Source organism: Pogonomyrmex barbatus, unplaced genomic scaffold, assembly GCF_055798465.1.
Source record: "Pogonomyrmex barbatus isolate J1 unplaced genomic scaffold, ASM5579846v1 scaffold3, whole genome shotgun sequence".
NCBI classification, from domain to species: domain Eukaryota; kingdom Metazoa; phylum Arthropoda; class Insecta; order Hymenoptera; family Formicidae; genus Pogonomyrmex; species Pogonomyrmex barbatus.
Genome location: NW_028297127.1, coordinates 16,039,018 through 16,059,144, shown reverse-complemented (window position 1 = coordinate 16,059,144; position 20,127 = coordinate 16,039,018). Strand labels below are relative to the sequence as shown.

Here is a 20,127-nt window from a genome sequence, read left to right as displayed (position 1 = left end):
AAAAGGAAAAAAGGGCAGGACTCCTCGAGGATTGGCAGAGAGACGCGGCGAAGGGCAGAGGTCTCCTTTTTTTTCCTCGTGCGATTGGCTACCGTTGATTTCGAATCGACAGAAAAGCATCAAGCTGAGACGTCGCACGATTCAGTCAGTGCTCCGAGTTTTCTCGGGAAGTGTGCGTTTGCCATCTCGTCGCGACATCTAGTGTCGCCGCTGTCTCCCCGCCCCCCTCCCCGTCCCCCTTTCCATACACACACGTTCGCGCACGTCGTACGCCGCCATTGTTACCCTGCCTCGCTGTGCCGCCGCTCCGCTCCGCTCCACTCCGCTCCGCCGTCGCCGCCGCCGGAGACGACGTCGACAACGACGACGACGACGACGACGACGCCGCATGGGCGTACCGTGGAGTCCATCGGATCCGTACGTCCCTCGCATTCCAGAGATCGCCGTACGCGGAACGTCGCGGGATCGCGACAGGCGTTTCCCTCCCTCGCCTCTTCCCCCCCGCGTGCCTGGTGTTGTCGCGCTCGCGTCCGCGTTCGCCGCCGCACATTCGCGGGATCGCCTCGTTACGCTCCCGTACACCTTGACGCCGTCAGGACACCTCCGCCGAGGAGAAGGTGGGAACGAGACGCGTGGAAAAAAAGGAAGGAGGTGAAAGCGAGACGGAGGGAGCAGGAAAGGGAGCGAAGGACAGACAGGCGAGAGAAAGAGCGAGAGAGAGGCGCCCTGGCCACTCGCGAAGGACCGTCCCGTATTACGTTCCCTTCTGTCACTTTCGTGCCGAGGCCGATACGGATCGCGCGGCGGCGTCCCGACCGATGCCCCGTCGACGGATTCAACCCGGCAACGACGGAGCGACCGTGCTGTGCGTTCGTTGTTAGTGCATCATGTGATTGCTTCCACGGGGTGCTACCTTCGCCACGGTGACGGATACTAGCCAGCGTAAAGGTTAGTCTCGCCAGTTCTCGCTTCTCCTCGAGAAACTCGTCGTGCGAGTTTGTCATCCAGCGGCCTCCGCGATTTAAGTCTCGGTTGCACCAACGTTATTTCGGTTTTGAACGAGATTTTAAATTTGCCTCACCAAGGCAAATTATCTTTAGAGCGCTTTAACTCGTGCTTATCTTATTAAGATTTAAGTTTCGCCTTTGCTTTTGGTATATATACAACAAATTTAAAATTTTAAGTTTCGCTTAAAGCCAGAGTATCAGGCTTTATTCGTCGGAGTCAAGATCTTCGCCGAGATCAGCCTCCAGTTGACGGCCGCTCCTCCCCCCCCCCCCCGCCCACTCTTTGATCATTATCCCGAAGGTCTGTTTTAACTAGCCGCTTCTTTCCTCCTATGTTTTCTGTACTAACATCGAAAGGAACACGTTTTCAAAAAGAAAAGAAAGTTCGGCTAGAAAGGTTATATTTTCTACAAGAAAGTTTTTTTTTCCATTTGTGGTAACTTTAGCTGTAGTGCCGACAAAAGTAAAAAGAAAAAGGAAAGATTAAAAGCCGATTACACGGATGGTCAATCCCTGACTTAGTGAGTCCGCGAACTTGATAGATGATAGTCTTGTCTATAGATGATGAAAGAAAATTTGGTTAACCTAAGGGTTAAACACCCTTTAGCGTGGGACACGAAGAATATCATTTTGAAGTAAACGTCGATTCGGCCCATGTTTGAGGTACACCGCACGGCACGAAATATAGATTTCGCTACAAAAGCTTTACAAATTTGAGAGAATTTAATTTGCTATTGAAAGCATTGAAATTATTTATAAACAGCAGCTAGAAATAATTTATAGCATCTCAAATATAATTTGAAATATAAACTAGTCTTATAAAAATATTTATAGCTCTCAGATATAATTTGAAATAAATCTAGTCTTATAAACTAGTCTTATAAAAATATCATACAAAATATATAATAGATATAAATTTCTCTTTACAAGTAAAATTAATAATTCTATTTCTTTTAGTTGCCTTTAAATTTTTTATCGTTATAAATGAAACAAAACATAAAATATTTCGGATTTTTAATTTTGAAAATTTTTAATTTATTTTCTTCAGTAAAATATCAAGATGTGAATCATTTTTGAGTGTAAAATAATTAAAAAAAAAATAATTTTAAAAAATATTAAAAAAGTATTTAAAAAATCTAAGGAATTAATTAATACGAATGATAATGATTTACAAAAAATAATTGATAAGATTTTATATTTTTTTATTCTGTTGAAATTATAATTATAGACAGATTATAGACATTCTTTATTATAAAGATATTTGTTAAATGTAAAAAAAATATAAGAAAAATAATTTAATCAAATTTTTACTAAAGAAAAATAAAATTCCTAAATGCGTGGAAAATAAAAAATGCAAAAATTGAAAATAAATTGTAGACATCAAAAACACTTAGGATACAAAAACTGTAAACTACATCTAAACAGAACTGATTTCAAAAAGAAAAATAAGCCTGATTATTTCTGATTTAAATAATATAGCTTCAGACTTTTTTAACGGCACTTTTTATATCTTTTGTTCTCAACTTTCTCTTTGGAGAAAGAGACAAACTGAAAGAGCGAGAAATGTGCCAAACTGTAACTAAGAAGGGCAGATTTAATGTCGTAAAGTACAAGCGTCCCATGGGGTTGATCAGCTGTATCGATCGCTTTGATTGGCTATTCAATCGGCCAGCGATATCCTTTTCCCCCTATTACATACAATCCTCCTCATCGTACAATCGCAGCTATAATAAAGATACAGAGGAGAGATTAAAGGCTAACCGACGTCGGTGCAACCGGCTCGACTTCGCGGTTGCCTTTTGTCCCATGTTTCGGGTACTAGTTTTCTCTTCCCAATCTGTTTCCTGAGGTCATTCTGAGGGTACCAGGAGGTAGTACCTGAGATCATCGAGCATCTTCGTCCTGGGATATCTTTTTTTTTTCTTCTTTTTCATTTTTTCTTTTGCGTCGGCAGAAGCTCGATGAATTACGACTAATTTTCTGATATGCGGGCATAATTTATTGTTTTGTATGCAAGTTCTTAGGATTTAAATAATCAACGTGACGAAATTTATTGTATCTGCGCGGTGTTATTGAAGTTAATCTCGTGTCGTCGCAGCGATAGCCACGAAAAAATTTTCATAAAAATGTATCCCGTTAAATACCTTCCTAAAAACTTTCTATTCTATTCTCCCTCTCTGCCAACAGCAGCTCGCTACACGCAACTATCATTTATTATTGTCATTATTGTGTTCGATGTAATTAATTAATTCGCATTACAATTTCTATTATCATCGATATCTGAATTATTTAATCAGTTAAATTACATCGTAATTATTATTTCTATCAATAATCGAATATGTACTTTGAGAGAGATGCCATTTCGCAAAGTGTACCAGCGCGAATAGCACGCTACATAAAATTTTGAATGTCAAAGGTCATCATCGATCGCACCCTAATTGGAATCTAATGTGACCGTGACTGGGGGAAGCCAGTTTGATATGATAAATGGTCATCACAGCTATTCCTAGAATCGAAAGCTCGATTCGTACATATCGAGCGGTAAGGGCGCACATTAATGATAGCAACGGTGGCGGAACGATTTTTTAACAAAAGAATGATGTTTGCTTTTTCGAGCCAACCGCAAGCCAAATAGCCCTCGTTCGTTATCTGAAACGTAAAAAGAAAATATAAGAAAAAAAAAAGACACGTCTCGCTGCGTTTATCATCGCTGATCTCGAATGGTGAATCAGCGTGATAAAAGAGAGAACGGACGATATTCTACCTGAGATATAATCGTGAGCATTACGTGATCATGAAACTGAAGCGGATCGTCTGGCATTTATTTACTTTACTTTTTATTTGTTCAATGGCCAGCCAGGGCCTAATCTTAGAGATCAATAACTGGATCGCATTTAAGATAAATATAATGCAACGTGGTAACATCCAACGTGCGAGTCTCGCTAAACAGAAGAGAATTCGATCCGTCGCGTATCACGAAACGTGCGTTTCTGAGAGAGAGAGAGAGAGAGAGAGAGAGAGAGAGAGAGAGGGGGGGGGGATTTGTAATATTATCGCTGTATTACACAGTATCCATCCACGCGTCAATTCTTTGTGACCCGTCTTTTCGCAGATATAAAAAACATATTAAATAGGGGAAACTGGAATTAAAAGTAACAGGAACGAGTTGTAACACCTGTATAAAAAATGTTATAAACGAAATATAAGGAAGAGATAGAAGTTTCTATTATTAGCTAGCGCCATTATACTTCCATCGCTTCCTTTTTGTTTTTATAATTTGTCTATCAATATTTTTTATATAGATGCTACAATTTGCTTCTGTTACTTTACTCAAAATTACTATCCAACGTGATAGAGATACGTCCGATCACATTCGCTTTAAATAATAAACGAATTGATAATTTCAATTGTCCGCTCTCGCTGATTAACCGCAAAGAGATACACACGGGGTTATCGTAGATCATTACGTACGTTGACTTTAGTGATGAAACCGATCTAAAATAGATCTATTTCGGAAAAGCTAATGGCGCGTTTTATCACACACGCAATGCGTTCGGAGAAGAAAATAGATTTGTCCGTTCGTTGGCACAAACGCTTAATCATGCTCGATAGCTCGAAGTTGAATAACTATGATTAGCGATTCGTTGTCCCTTTCAGAATTATAGTACCTACCTGTAATACAGACTCTCCCACCGCTATCGAATGTCGTTTCAGCCACGGTCGCTTTAGGATAGGCAAGAATAATGGCGATTGCTTCGATGCTGAGACACCGGTAGTTACGGAATAATTCAATACCGAAAGGACATTATTGTATCATTAAAGAGTTTCGCGAATGGAACTTTAGCGATAATGAAAAATGGTAGAGAGAGAGAGAGAGAGAGAGAGAGAGAGAGAGAGAGAGAGAGAGAGAGAAAGAGAGAGAGAGAGAGAGAGATCGTTTTCCAATAGACATTAAGTAAATGTCATCTTAACGAAAATTACATTGTTTTTTTTTTTTTCAAGATCCGTTTGTTAAAATGTTTGAAGAATGTATTTCTGAAGGCGTTCGAGTCCTTTGTCGGAATAAAGTCGAATGACTTCTTTATTTCATCGTGAGAATGAGTAAATGAAGTTGGATCATCGCGACCGATAAGGCCTCTCGACACGTTTATTGACATTGTACTCGTCATCGGTTTGAGGAACAGAGAGGAGTCGGGATGACGCACGGGGCATAGAAAAGCACGAGTCTCCTCTGCGGAAATCATTCGCTCGAAACTTCCGGTCTGTTCAATACTGTACGAAACTAGTGCGCGAAAAAAAAAAAAGAAAAAAAAAACAACCGCGGATGCGAATATGGGCTACGACGGCGGCTCACGCGTCTCGGAGGAGGAAGCGCGTTCGCGTCACGTCGCAACAAAGCAGAGTGGTACACGTGTACCCTGTTAAATAATGCAGCCGCCGTTCTTTTCATTCACGTGGCGATACGTACGTGGACGCTCGTCGCCGCGTCTCTAGCCTGCCTGCCGCCGCGGCAACCAAGCCGGGGATGCTTACCCCACATCTATAGCCGACGGTCGCCGACGCAGCCCCGCGCGGCCGAATCGTTCCCATTCCGTCGCGCTGACAGCCGGCGGCGGTGCGTTTCGCATTTTCGTCGCGTCTCTTCACCCTTTTCCGCTCTGGACACCCCGGCTTCCGGTTACCGAGGCGATCGCGAGGAGTACCGATACGCGGCTGGCTGGCGGGAATCCTCTCGCGACGCGGAAAGCGTCTCGATATATCGCGCGCGATAAGATAACGCGGAGGAGTTCCTCGACTCTCGAGGAGTACCTCCTCCGAGCCTCCGAGCTCATAAGGTAGATTTTCGATCCTCCGTGGAGTCGATGTGATCGGAACGGGGAGAGGAAATGTGCGGATATAACAATACGTTCTGCTTTTTTACGGGACGGTCGTTCTCTTATCGTATCTCGTTGGAACTTCGAGTGTGTGTGCGTATGTAGGTGTATGTATATATTTAAATATATATATATATATATATATATATATATATAGATAAAGATATTATAGTGGAAGTGTGATTAATTGGTGTACAATTACCGGCTGTATCATCGGGGTGACGTCTGAGGTCAAGCACACTCGCAGGTGATTTTGCAAAATCAAGGCAATTAGCGCATTCACTTTCACGCTTATTCTCATTATTATTCTCTGTGACTGTAGAGAATCTTTGTATTTCTTATATCAATTGACCTTTCGTCCCGGAAGTGTTTTTGTACAGCGAATAGGACCTTTAATCTGCAAGTCACAGAAGACCGGGATTAGCTCGTTCCAACGTATTGATCTCATCCCGGCAATTGATTAAGTTTCGATACCCATGAGCACATAGCGTGACATAGTCAGCTTTACCGACGACGAACATAAGGGAGATTTCCCAAATCGTGGAACGAAAAACTATTACACGAGATGCCGTGTGCGCGTCCCACGCGACACACGTCCCTTTAATTCATAGAAACGCGACTGGTCGTCCTCTTTTCGAGATATTGATTTTATCGAGCATAAATGATTCATTTACAATACAGACATGATGTGGCACACTGGTATTTTTCATGCATCACCATGATGTCGTCAATTTTTTTTTTTTTTTTTATATCGAACCAAGCGACGTTATTTGCGAATGTAAATATAAGGGTAGTTATATTTATTGACATAGAGGATGGTCGCAAGAATTTTGTTAAAACGCAATAGATTGTCCTTATTTCGAGACATTGATTGAATCGAGCGAATCGTATCCGAACAAATTTGATGAAACGAATCAAATATGATAAGCGCGGAATAATTCAGAAGATCGCGCGGTATCTATGAGATCAATACATCAAACACTGAGTTGATTAATGAATAATTTAATTGTCCTCTTGATATTGACGATATACGTTTTGAATGTAATAAACCTATCTTTTTATCTATTTGTCTATTAATTAAAATCATATATATGCTTAGTCCCAATTTTTTTTTATTTATTATTTTTTTCTATTTTATTAATTTCTATCTATTTTTTTTTTGTTACAGTCTCTTTGTAAATCAGTGCAGTTATATTTCAGTTCGTCGACAGACTGTCTTTATATTTTATCTTAGATTCTTTTGTATTTTCTCAAGGCATTTGCCTCGAGGTAAATAAGCTTAATCTACTTATCTTATCTATTCTATACCTCGAGTTATCTATCACCACTTTTTCCATCCCCACTGTACGTACTTCGTGTTTTATCGTCACGAAGACACGTGGTTCGTGCTACTTTATATTACTTGCATACCGATCTACTTTTAACATTCGCGCCGTCTCATTCGGCATTATTGACCACGTCAGATTATCTCTCATTTCTTTTCCATTTTAATTCTAATAATATAACATTTTGTCGGACATATAATTTATATTTTCTGTGCTTCATTTCATACGTAATTCGCTCATAAAGTAAACTCGAAAAAAATTTTAATATCGCTATTCTAAATACGAAGAGATATCAAGCAAAGCTAAGAAAAAGAATTATAATTCAATTTCCTGTCACATCTCAAAATCCTTCACATTTATAATTCATTCGAGTCGAACCATTTTTCGTGACGAATAATAACAATAATTGGATTAATTGCAACGAAGTTGCTACATAACTTCACATATAGTAGCTCGATATGACAATGAATCGTTTCAATTTCAATTTGAACGTGTCGATGATAAGCGTATCGCGTATATCTGTCGTCTGAAGCGTTATTTTGTATACCGACTGAAATTTACAATTATGCTCAATAATAATGCTCGCGGCTTCTCCGCTTTGAGGAAAATAAGATATTTCGACAGGTACTCGCGCGCTGCCCGCGCCAGAAATTCGCGCACCGACCGTCCTGCATAATTCAACGCTAATGTATAATGAAAGTGTGCGTACATTTTCCAGGATGCAGGAACCGACATTCCCGCGCCGAAAAGGGATCCACGCCCCTGTATCGGTGTTGGTGCTGCTGATACTACCATTGGTCGATTTACCCTCCGCAAACGGTGAGTCACCTACGAACCGGCCGAGAGTTTGCTGCGTGTAAATATATATGTATGTATGTGTGTATATATATATATATATATATATATATAAAATAATGTATGTGTGTGTGGGGGGGGGGGGATGTACATGTGCACGTGCGATCGTCGAGCGAGAGTCGTGTATATACATTCGCCGTCTTCGATAATACGCGAACAATGAGGGAACAGCAAATAATTACGTCTATTCGTCCATACGAGCGCCCTTGAACGCCACTTTGTCATACTCCTCTCCTCGCATGCCGGGGCGTATCTTGATGTTTACTATCACCTTAAAGAATGTTAAAGGCCCCTGTGCGTTAAGATCTGTCGCTAAGTGCGGTATTATCGAGTGAAGTCACCGAGTCAACATACGATGAAGTAACATAAATTGTTAACGTTACCGTTTCTAAGAAGCGATACTGTAGAATATGTACTACTACTACTTTACTATCTTCTGCTTCTCTCTTTTAGAAATATATATTAAAAAGACGCGAGGAGAAAAATATTGTATATGAAAATTCGCAAAAGTTATTTCGATAATTATTCTCTGAAATTTATATTAATACGAAATTTGAATGCTTTATTATTTATATATATATATTTTTTTACCACCCCCGCTGATATGATAAAAAAATATGAAGTTGAATTAATCATTGGAACGTTTTTATTAAATTCGCCTGCGTAAAAATGTCACGGCAAATTTCACGGTATTCAGAAATAAATGAATTTGATAAATGGGAAATATTTTCTATTTAAGAGCGAATGATTTATTTCCTACTGAAATTTAATTCGGCAGGCGGACGATCGATGTTCTTTTATCATTTCATCAGCTTTTCAAATTCTAATGCCAGATGGAACGACGGAGTCACGTTTCAATCAAGAACTTCCCAACGTGAAATTACATCTGAGAAGTGACCGAAAAATGAGCTCGGAGTTATCTATTTACCCGCCAGGAGAAACGCGCAAAAAAATAACCCTTTTCTTAATAACATGCCGCAGCTCGGGAGGAACGCCTCCCGACATTTCTCGTTAGGGGTGACTCGTCTCGGTTTCACAAAGAAACGTCGCCACGTGCACGAGGAGCGCGTTTAACACACATTGCATAAAAGGAGGATATTTAAATGCGGGAACTTGGACACTCCATTTCCGCCACGAGGAAGCCCATTCGTCACGTTTCCCCCGTCGGTTAAGTCGTCTCGTTGCGTTTCCTCGCGTCTCCATTCGGTCTCATCCGATTCGGTCTCTTCGCGCGCGCGGGACTCGCGCTCTCGTTCGCGCCGCGCGTTACTCGCGCGCTCGTTAGCTCGTTAACGAGTGGTGAGATGGTCTTCCCCCCCGCTTTTCTACGGCTTCGCGCCTCGCTCTCGCCGGGCCTCTCTCAAAAAGAGCTGTTAAAGAGAGCGGAGACGCACAAAACCGTCACGCAAGCCACCAACCGCCGCCTGTCGAGCGGCTGTCCGCGCGTTCGCGGTATCTGTCGCCGCTTCTTCCCGAAGACGATCGCTAGAGAGAGAGAGAGAGAGAGGGGGGGGGGAAGGGGGCGAGAGGGCGGAACGTCACCCTCTCGTGCCCCCTCTTCCGAGCACGTCGAGATAAATGATGTTCCTTCGACGAAAGATGCGTGTCTAAAACGGTCGACGCGCTCTTCCTCTCGCCCCCTTTTCCTCTGTTCTCCCCGTGCTCCACGTTGCTGGCTGCTCGGTTCGCGCGCGGTGCACGTGCGCGTACCGTCCAGCATACAAGGTGTCTGAGAACCCTCATCGGAGTCAATTTTCCTCCGAGCTGAAGCGATGGCGAGTTAACGTTTTCGAATTACGATCCAGGCGATCCTACGCGAGACGAGACCTTGTCTCTTTCTTGTGTATTTAGAAAATCCCGAGTAACCGGCGGTGGTTCGATGTTTATTTGAAACGTTCAAGCAACCACCACGCTACCTTTCTGACGTTCGAACACTTTAGAACTCTAATTAGAGATGACTTATGTCGACTGTTACGGGTAATGGCCTCCTACATCCCCCTCGGGAAACACCGACTCCATTTTCGTCGACGTGCTCGTCATTAATATTAAAGGCTGGATCGGTTCTGGGACACCCCGTAGACGTTGTCGCGTGTGTATCCCATTTCCCTTCGCGCACCCTCCGTACCTCCGCCCTCTTCCCGGCTATTTCTGACATTCGCTCGCGCTGCCGAGCAAGCAACCACCCCGAAACGTACGCACGTTCGATCGAACGCACTAAACATCGCGAGCCGGTAAATATACCGCACTGCCGAACGGACCTTAACCCTTCGTTCCGCAAGGGCATTTATTACTCAGCCTCGCGGGACCACGGTCTATAAGAATATTTTATAAAGAACTCCCCATGCACACATGAACGGCTTAATAATTCCATTTCTTAAAATTGATTTACGTTCGAAAGGCAGGCTGATACTATTATTAACTTTAAGCCCGGACATTCATATTCCACGCTTGAAGCTCAAATACTCAATCTCGAAAATTTATTATAAGCATTATGATAAAATGCTGTGTATTTATCACAAATATATTTCGTCGGAATGTCTCAGAAATAGAGCTGTCATACCGATTGTGAGACAGTCGACGAAATAGCTTCACAATTAAAATGTTCAAAAAGTCGCATGGTATTTTTTTCCCCATTTCAAATCCTAAGCATTCGATCATTCACATCGAGTTTTGCTCCAGTTTGCCGCATACGTCTGAAAACTTTCCGCTGGAGCATTCTCGTCCTGTCTGGCAACTTTTCACTAGAACTCGCTAAATAGCGTCGCTTGGCGGCCGGTGACTAAGATAAACAGGCGACGAAGGCTGGGAAAATTGACGGGCAACACGGCCCGCGTGTCGTTAACTTCTTCTCTCTCTCTTTTTTTTTTTCTAGCTCGCGCATTCCGAGCGTTGCTCGTCGCTTCGCCACGCACACAACGCAACGTAACGCAACTCAACGCAACGCAACGCAACGTAACGCGACGCGACGCGCGGTAGTCCCCTTTCTTCATCATCTGACTCTCACGCCCTGACCGCAGTAATCGTGTTGCATTGGGTCCGATAGCAATTTTCTAATCGTCCGCGCCTCTTAATGAAAGCCCCGACGAAAACCACGTGGACCCTCTTAATTCTCTCAATCAAGCGAGTCTCTTCGCTCTCTTTCGAATTCTTCACCTGAATAAACGTAAACGCCCTGATTAAAAGGCAACTGATTTTTAACGAGAAAGAATTCCTTTCGATGAATAAATTTACAATTGGGTTACATTTACTATTTACAACATATTTTTTAACGAATAAAACGAAATGATAATAAACCTTGGCAGCGAGATTATCTCTATTTTTGAGCTCTTGTACAGAAATATTCGTAACATGAGATTTATGTTATAATATAAAATATTATATGTGATAATTTTGGAGATATGAAATAAAAATATATTTTTTATTTTTTTTTTGTTTGAGTTATTTCGGATTTTAATAAAATTTTAATGTATAAGGTTTAAATTAAAACTATATTGTTAAGTTTTAATACCACTAAAAAGTTTTTCTTAAGAAGAATATAATTTAAAGATTTTAAATTTATTAAAGAATATCATCAAAATTAGCGCGGAAAAATTGAAGTTTGTCATATTTTAGGATCTTGCGAGTTTCCATCGAGCTGGTCAGGAGAATGGTTTCAGTACGGCAAGCAGTCTGCAGTCGTTATAAATACAACCGTTTTCGGAGATCGAACATGCGTCGAAAGAACCGACGACAAATATATCGTTTAGTAAGTATCTGCTTATTTTAATCGAGAAAAACATAAAAATGTAAAAAATACATCGACTACTCGACTTACGATTAATAATGGAAATTCTGCTCATTGCTTCAGCAATGATGGCGAGAACTGTTACCAATGTATGATCATCAATGGACGTCATGAAAATGTTATACAATATCGCGAAGGTACGTTAATTCGGCATTTAGATTTACATTAAGATTAAGTATAAAGCTAAAAATTAAACATAAAATTAACAACAATGATTTTTCCAGGTTGGTGCGACCAGCATCGAAAGTCGTTGGAAGAGATGTGTGGGATGATTACCTCGGACGATACGCTCTTTTCGATGTTCCGTATAAACTCGAAGTCGATAGCTTGCCCATTCAACGGAGCGTCGTTCACATTCACGTACAATCGGGGTTACGCCGAGTGCGCTATGCCTATAAGCCTCGCGGAAAAATGCACTGACGAGAGCAAGCTTCTGCTCAAGTATCAGGCCTGTCCAGACGTCGCGGGGACCGAGAGCAACAGTAAGTTGATTGTTGTTAAAAGTATTGTCAGTGTTGGATTGATTTAATTTCCCGTGCTTAATATATTACATATTATGTATTTTTTACAACATATATATTAAATGCGCGTGGTGTGCAAACAACTTTTAACAATTAATGTTACGGCTGTCTAGAGCTCAATGGAATCATGAGTAATATTATATTTATTATTGTAAAAATAACATCTATTAGAATATAATTTTGTTTAAATTTGTATGGTTTGAATAGAAATTGTATTAATTGTTTTATGCAAATGATAATGATCAATATTTTTACAAATACTCTAAAAGAATTAAAACCTGTAATTAAATTTTCAAAGTATGTTTTATAATATTTTATTCTTCTTTATACATTTAAAATTTTTTATGTTATATTTGCAGCCGAAGAATTACAGTGCCTAGCCGTTTGGAACGATGGTCGAAATAAATATCTTGTGGGAACATTGAAAGAGAGAAACACACTGGGAGAAGCAAAAACCTACAGGTAAAACATATTATTTTAATTTTGTGTATTGTGTAAAGCATATTATGCTAAAGAGACACCGTAACGGCAACGGTCTTTTCGCTGTTGCGATTTGATCGCGATACGCTCATACTGCACGCATCAAGTTGCTAATTTACGTTCCATTGCACCTGTACGCCAGATGTTCACGTATTGCGGTTTCAGCATGTCACATTTCATGTCATGGTGTTTATGGTGTAAAAAAACAAGTCGGACTTGGCAAGGTGAAAAGATGGTTAACCACTTATTTGTCATCTTTCACCGTTATTATCATTATCATTATCTATTAGTCTTTCGTTCTTTCCATGAGGCGTATATATAAACATGTACGTCGATGGAAGAACATGATAATTAATGAAAAAGGATTTCTCGTAAAAAATCATTGATTAAATCATTCTATAACAATTTCTATGCTAGGTGTTTTCTGTACGAAGAAAAGCCTCATCATCAGGGAAAGATGATTTATTTACTCGCTCAGTCTGGCGATCCGACTTGCAACGGCCTAACCACAGTTTCTGAAGGATCTCCTACCATAAAACTTACTAAAGGTAAATTGTGCAGAAAATCATGTGTTTCGCAAAATCCATAAAAATAATTATTTTCTATCTTTTATACGTTTACATTTTTTTTTTAACAGTCGACAAGGAGCATAGTAGATGCAAATATCCGGCTTGGGTAACTCAACACCATGACTGGCATTCTCTCGATGGTACAAAGAACTATCATTTTACGAACAAAAACGCCACGTTGAAAGTAAAGGCGCAAATGCAGGATACCGACGGCGAAGCTGCCTATGAAGAAAAGATCGTTTGTCACAATTTGGAAAAATTATATCCGAACGACAACATGCAAGGGAATAAAGTGAAATTAGTTGCTCACGTCACCAGCGGTTGGTAAGTGATCTCTTCATTTTTTTATAATTTTTAATGTGCGTCACAGCTGTTCGAATTTATTCTTATTTATAATTGCAGCGATATTGGTTACGTTTGCATGATATTCCACAAAAGAGACAGTCACATCATCGAGATACAGCAGTCAGGTGAGCACTTTGATATGCGACATTAAAAGCCAATGTTACGCAATATGTAAAAAATGTTTTTTCCGTCTTATTGCAGATCAAAAAGCGATTATGCCAGACGAGGCGTGCTCAATCTCGGATCCCTCCACGATGCCGTATACGACCTTAATAAGTAAGTGCTAATTCATGTTACGTCGTCACTCATAAATATTGATATAGGAAATTCTGCGCGCATCATCATGGTATCGTGGGATAGTGGGCGAGCAGCAAAACGTATGCAAATCATGTCTATTTTCGTTCTATAGCTACGTTCTTGCATCAAAGAAGATGTCCTCACCTAGGACGATACAAGATCCTGGATTTTGCTCCGTCGCGTACGTTGTCGACCGCCGTGTCGAGACGACAGCGACGCAGCGAGCTGTCAAGGATAACAAAAAGGCGGACTTGGCAGGATAACATCGAGGATGAGGAGTGCAGAAATACGAATATTCAAATAGGCTGTTCGTCAGCTGATCAAACCGAAATAATAATCGGCAACACATGCGAACATGAGAGGATTGGTAAGTAAATGAATATTTGTCATTCATTATCTTTTACAATTTGTAAGAAAGATGTGTATAAGGAAAAATATAATAAATATAACGATATATTGATATGTTTCGGCAGCCTATTTTTGTCATGGCAGCTGGGAGGAGAAAGGAACGTGGTATACGATAGTGTCGCAGCGGAATCTTGAATTCCCAGCCAGTCCAGGTCAAACATTTTGTTTTTCCATGCTTCTCGATGGCGTTAGAGATAGAGGCGGTAGGCAAAAGCAACAGGAGCAAGAGCTATTGCTGTCGAGGCCATCGCGTGCTTGTCAGAGAGAAGCCAAGGATGAATGGACGTACAGACTGTCCAATCAAGGTAATTTATAAAGATACAATATTGTACAAAAATTATTATGAATTATGAAAATTTATTCCACAATTTATATATCTATTTAAAATAAATAATTTTAAAAGATAGAACTATTAAAATTGCACAAATTAATTAGATGAATAATAATATTCAAAATAATTAAGTGAAAAAGAGGGAAGTAATACATCTTATTAAAATAACTTATTCGTTGAAACAGCGAAATAATTACTGCATTTTGCCGCAATTTGCCATAGTTTCGGGATGCATTATACTACGTTGGATTTAAATACAAGCATGCCGGGTAAGCAAAATATACAAATATTCAGCATTTGCTATTCTGTTGTAGGAGTATGCGAGGATTTAACGAAAGCATCAAGCGCAGCAACTGCTCCGAGAACAACTTCGTTGTTTCAACTTCTGTTTACCTTACATGCAGCAGCTTATGTCGCTATTAATGCGCTATGCGTATTACTTTTGAGATGATCTGCAGCTATTATGTAAGAAGTCAAGGTACTGTGTAATTTCCAGCACGAATTCTCAGGTATTGCGTGTTTCTGGAAGTGTATATAGCTCAACAATTTGATAGCTATTGATCGATCGACGAGCTGTCAATATTAAGCAAGAGATGGGAAATGTGCAGCTAAATAGCTATTATCGACAATATTAATTTCCATTCGTTGAAACAGCCTAATTACGTACTGATGATTACGATTGTTTCCAATCGGAAACGAAGCGACTTATATACGTTCGCGAATTATTTTTTTATATTGTATGATACCCATTGTAATTTACCGACTAGTATTCTATGGGTGACCAAACTCTAGACTACTAGTATTTTCGATATAACGTTTATTACATATTACCTAATGTACTGCCTAAATTGTTGATCAATCACAATAACTTAAAATAGTTTTGAATAGGTAATTTTTTATTACTCGTGTTTTTTTCTTTTGCCTAATTTTATACAGCAAAGAACCGTGATGATATATTCAGGACTAGGTAAAAATGCCATAAATATTTGTATTTCAAATACAAAAATATCCTGCAAAAGCTATATATTTCAAGTATAAAATATTGTTGAACATGTGGTTAAGAAAGACAAAAGATATTCTTGAAAAATTCGCTTCAGGACATGCGAGATACGGAATAAGAAATTTCGCATCTCAAATATTTACGCCATATGTGTGTGTGTATTTGGAATACTTCCTAGCCCTGATACGTTGAGATTACGAAGGTATATATATATATATATATATATATATAAAATTTATGAGACAGCCTCGAATCACGACCACTTCTGAGTATGTAAACTCGAAGACTCATGTACATTACTAAGTACCATTGCGCTATTGTAAATACGACCAGGGTATAAGTAATCGAGATTTCAATTGGATTATTTTCGAGTAAAGATTGGGATATTATATAATTAAAGTTCGACAGATTGAACTCGTACTCGGATTTAATGTAATAGCAAGGGACATAGGTTTTATCTTTTAGCTAGTATATATAATTGTACATAATATAATTGAGATATTGTATAAAGACTGTTTCTAAAAAAGTATAACAAATATACCGCTCACGATATTGCATTTTATCGTATGGGAATGCGTGCGTGTATTTTCAAAAACATTTTTCAAGATCGGCCTCGCAATAGGAGATCCGCGGAAGTACGACACTCATGCTGCACCATTACTCATGAATCGAAATTTAAAGAAGCAATAAATTGATAAAAAATATCTTGCAATAGTTTCTAAAATCAATAAATATGAAATTTAGAGGAACAAAACTACATGAAAAAATTTAAGAAAATTTAATAAAATCTAAATTTCATATCTTCAACTTTGTCAAGAGATACATAAAATAATATTGTTAAAAAGTGTCTAAGTTCATTAAAAATTTTTCAAGTTACAATAACAAGATTTCTCTTGATATCTTTTTCAACAATTGTTGCAGCTGTCGATTTCAAAATCAATAGCTTTAGTTCACTACTTGGAAAATTAAAGACAAAAATTATTGTCAAAACTTTTTATACAATATTATAAATCGATCGACATCAGTCAATATTTAAGATTTTCGGTAGACACAAAGGGGGGTGAGTGTGATGCATCCGCGGACGCATTAAGACGCGTAGTTGTGAGCATAATACTTTTGTATCTCTAGCATAGAGTTAGTGGATGTCGGAATAGATCAATCACGTATCTCGTTATCCCCTATTCATCATTGATGATATACGCGTATCGAATTCGGATACAGATATTGGCATGTTTCAACCTACGCACGCTGGACACCGTATATCACAACGAGGAGGATCTCCTCTGAACACCGGGTGATATATTTTTTTCGGCAGCCCGATACGCGCGAGATGTGCGCGAGATGTACAATACCAGCATATTTGTGTACTTTGCATGCTTCTTTTTTTCTATCATCTTTTCATGGATTAAGATAGCGTAACGACTAACTTACGATACTTAAATCTGGCGGCAAATTATGCCGTGTAAGCCGGTTGACTCCAAATAATGTTATTTGTATCATCATCGTATCTCTACATTCCCTATAATGTACTTCAATATGCAAACTCGGACGCGAGAACTTTGTTGCGGTTTATTTGATGTTTCCGAATATTTATTTTAACAATCAGACCTTATTAAAACTTATTAAACTTTTGTTTTTAATGCTTTAGACAAAAAGATAATGCTAATTAAATTTAGATGCCGTTTGCATAACGTTTTTATTAACAATTTTACAGAGTTAATGGTCAGGCTTTGTGAAGATAGCGAAAGCATTCGAACATCAATTAAACCACTCAAAGATGCGTACATCCGCGAAATTTGTACTGACTCGAGTATCAAGTAGAGATAATAGCGTAATAAGTCTACGATATCACGAACGGGGAAGGGAAACCAAGAATATGGTCCATCACGTGAATCTCAATAGTTTTATATTTTTCTCAAATGACACACACACCGAAGTATGTACATATAACAAATTTTATTGATTATATATGTGTGTATGTATATGTATATTTACACACACACACACACACACACACACAGATATTTGCATATATTATGCCATGTGCTCGCGTAACGTAAAAAAAGCGATAGAAAAGGACAACGTAGAGAAACGCGGACACGCGTTCTATTATTACGTTTTAGTCGGATCTACATCCATTAACTCTGTGATATCCATCACATCTAGGCGCAAAGACGCGACAGCCAAAAGAAAGAAAGAAAAAAAAAAGGGGGGGGAAAAGAACGAAGCTGAACTCTAAAGGCATTTTCTTATTGTATATATCATATATTTTCTAAATAATGGACTGTTCCGGAATTCAGAAGATTTGTTGATGAGCGAAAGTGTATGGATTCGAATTATTAAATATTTGAGCATTTAATAACGAAGACAGATTCTTATTTTTGTACAGATAGGACGACCTGTCGCGATATCCTACCCCTCTCCCCCGCACACACAGAACTCCACACACTAAGCGAAAATGTAGTCATATGGATACGAATATATTTTACGTAAGTTTTGTAATTATCGCATTATAAATATATCGTTAGCGTTTTATCTCCGAAAGAGCAAGAAGCGACTCTCGACTGTAGATGCCTAGTTCATTGTCATCGTTTAATTTTATCTGTCATTACTGATACTATCAGCGTACTAGCGTTCCGTTATATTGTATAACTATATGTTTAATATCTCTATTTCGATCTAATAATAGTGACATAGTGCAGGCCTTGTTACTTTATGCGCGTTTGAATGCGAAACAGAAACGACAACCGATGCCTTAAAAATACAATTTCTAATGCCTTATGCGAGCCACAAAAAGTATGAACGGTCGGTTACTTTCCATCCCAGAAACGTCTCCGTACACAATTTTTTCCTTTGGCAAAATTTGACTGACACAACACACATTGTATGCGTGCGTGTATTCATGAATTTAAATTGTCAGCCCCATAGGGCGCGAACAACACGATGATTCCCCCCCATGTAGCCGGCATGCGGCTATATTGAATTCCGGAAACAGATATTACACGATGTAACTTTAATACTTTTAAAATAAGCTGTAACTTATAAGAAAACGTGAAAACGCGAGCAGCTGCGTGGTGTGGTTGCGAGAAGCCGTTCGCGCGAAAGATGATAGATGCGCGGAAGGAAGGAAACGAAGGAGAGATGATAACTCACGAGTTTTTGTACATCCACATGCGCACACGTATATTTTGTTTATTGCTGTGATGAATTACATTATAAATATTAGCGTGTAAGGCGGTTTGAATGCGGCTTTTCTTGCCATTTTTAACTATAATTGCAAGCATCAGTCACACTCCCCGTTCGGATGTAAGCCTCTTTGGGGAAAAAAAAAAAAAAAAAAAAAACCGTACGGATATGGAACGACGATCTATTTATCCTCGATGTATTTAATTGTACGATATTTACACGACGGCATCCTTGTAAAGCGCCTTGGATAAACTACTCGTCCAAAAGGCGACTCGCCGCAACGACAATTTCGTACAGAAGAAAAAAAAAAAGAAAGAGAGAGAGAAAGAAGATATCCGATTTATTTTGCTACGCGCGTGCGGAATGATGCGAGAACAAACTACGCCGAGATATGTTTATCCTCGCGCGAAACTGACACGGTACTTACTCAACGACGCTAATATAACAGGGAGATTTTTCTTAATAAATAAAAAGATTATTGCCAACACCTGTGTCGGTCGAGCTTCAACTTTACTGCCTTCACTTCTCCGATGCTTCTAACTTTAATTGTATGATCGATAGCGTTGCACGTCATATAATCGTTATTGTCAAATCATTTCCCACCGAATATGGTACAATTAGTATTACAATTAGTATCACAAAACGAACGAAAGATATTGAAATATATTGAGCCATCGAGAATCGACGTTATCTCCATCGATCGTCGTGTCAAGGTCTAATTTTCAATTTGTTAGATTTCTCTATTAATTTTCTCAACGTCAGTTAACGTAAAATAAATTTGAATCATATTTTTCGTGCAACTTTCGCTGACGTGAATTATCGAGAAATCAAAACTTGAAAGGAATAAACATCATTCGGATATATTTGCGTATCTATGACGCGTGCAATTTCTAAGGATCCGGATAAAACCAAGGAATAATTGCGGGGGCAGCTTGATACGTGGAGGGATGTGGAACGTAAGTATAATGAAATTACCAACTATAGCCACGGGCGCGTATAAAGAGAAGTGTATGTATATTTGTATCTCGCGCATTTTAATGGTAGCTAATTTTTGCACCCAGCTGATTTATTCCGTGAAAGAAATAGTAATTCATTCGGCCGATCTTGGCACGTAACGGCAATTCGCGTGACTGCAGCGAATTCAT

At 39.3% G+C, this 20,127-nt stretch overlaps 2 protein-coding genes and 1 long non-coding RNA gene across 4 annotated transcripts in view; 1 reads left to right on the top strand and 2 right to left on the bottom strand.

The window, feature by feature from the left end:
- LOC105428003 (5'-3' exonuclease PLD3) overlaps window positions 1-20,127 on the bottom strand; it is a 78,016-nt gene that overhangs the window by 15,341 nt on the left and 42,548 nt on the right. The gene's annotated exons all lie outside the window — the stretch shown is intronic.
- LOC105428002 (uncharacterized) lies at window positions 247-19,469 on the top strand. 2 transcript variants are annotated; one of them, XM_011640029.3, is made up of 13 exons: window positions 247-948; window positions 7,925-8,025; window positions 11,674-11,806; window positions 11,909-11,982; window positions 12,070-12,327; window positions 12,726-12,828; window positions 13,264-13,394; window positions 13,484-13,739; window positions 13,818-13,885; window positions 13,962-14,036; window positions 14,170-14,424; window positions 14,531-14,770; window positions 15,111-19,469. In XM_011640029.3, the coding sequence occupies exons 2-13, from the start codon at window positions 7,926-7,928 to the stop codon at window positions 15,245-15,247; spliced, it is 1,830 nt and encodes a 609-aa protein (XP_011638331.2). In that variant the 5' UTR covers window positions 247-948; window position 7,925; the 3' UTR covers window positions 15,248-19,469. The 2 variants fall into 2 exon arrangements, with proteins under 2 accessions (XP_011638331.2, XP_088936580.1); XM_089080454.1 differs by lacking the exon at window positions 247-948 and adding an exon at window positions 6,095-6,128.
- LOC148936111 (uncharacterized) lies at window positions 2,193-4,247 on the bottom strand. Its single transcript, XR_016140002.1, has 2 exons — window positions 3,772-4,247; window positions 2,193-3,656 (listed from the first exon to the last, which is right to left on the bottom strand). It is a non-coding gene; the product is annotated as an uncharacterized LOC148936111 (long non-coding RNA).

Coding starts and splice junctions, on each gene's coding strand:
- LOC105428002 (XM_011640029.3), top strand. CDS start 7,926: ATGCAGGAACCGACATTCCCGCGCCGAAAAGGGATCCACGCCCCTGTA. Junction 8,026..11,673: donor CGATTTACCCTCCGCAAACG/GTGAGTCACCTA, acceptor GTCATATTTTAG/GATCTTGCGAGTTTCCATCG. Junction 11,807..11,908: donor GACGACAAATATATCGTTTA/GTAAGTATCTGC, acceptor TCATTGCTTCAG/CAATGATGGCGAGAACTGTT.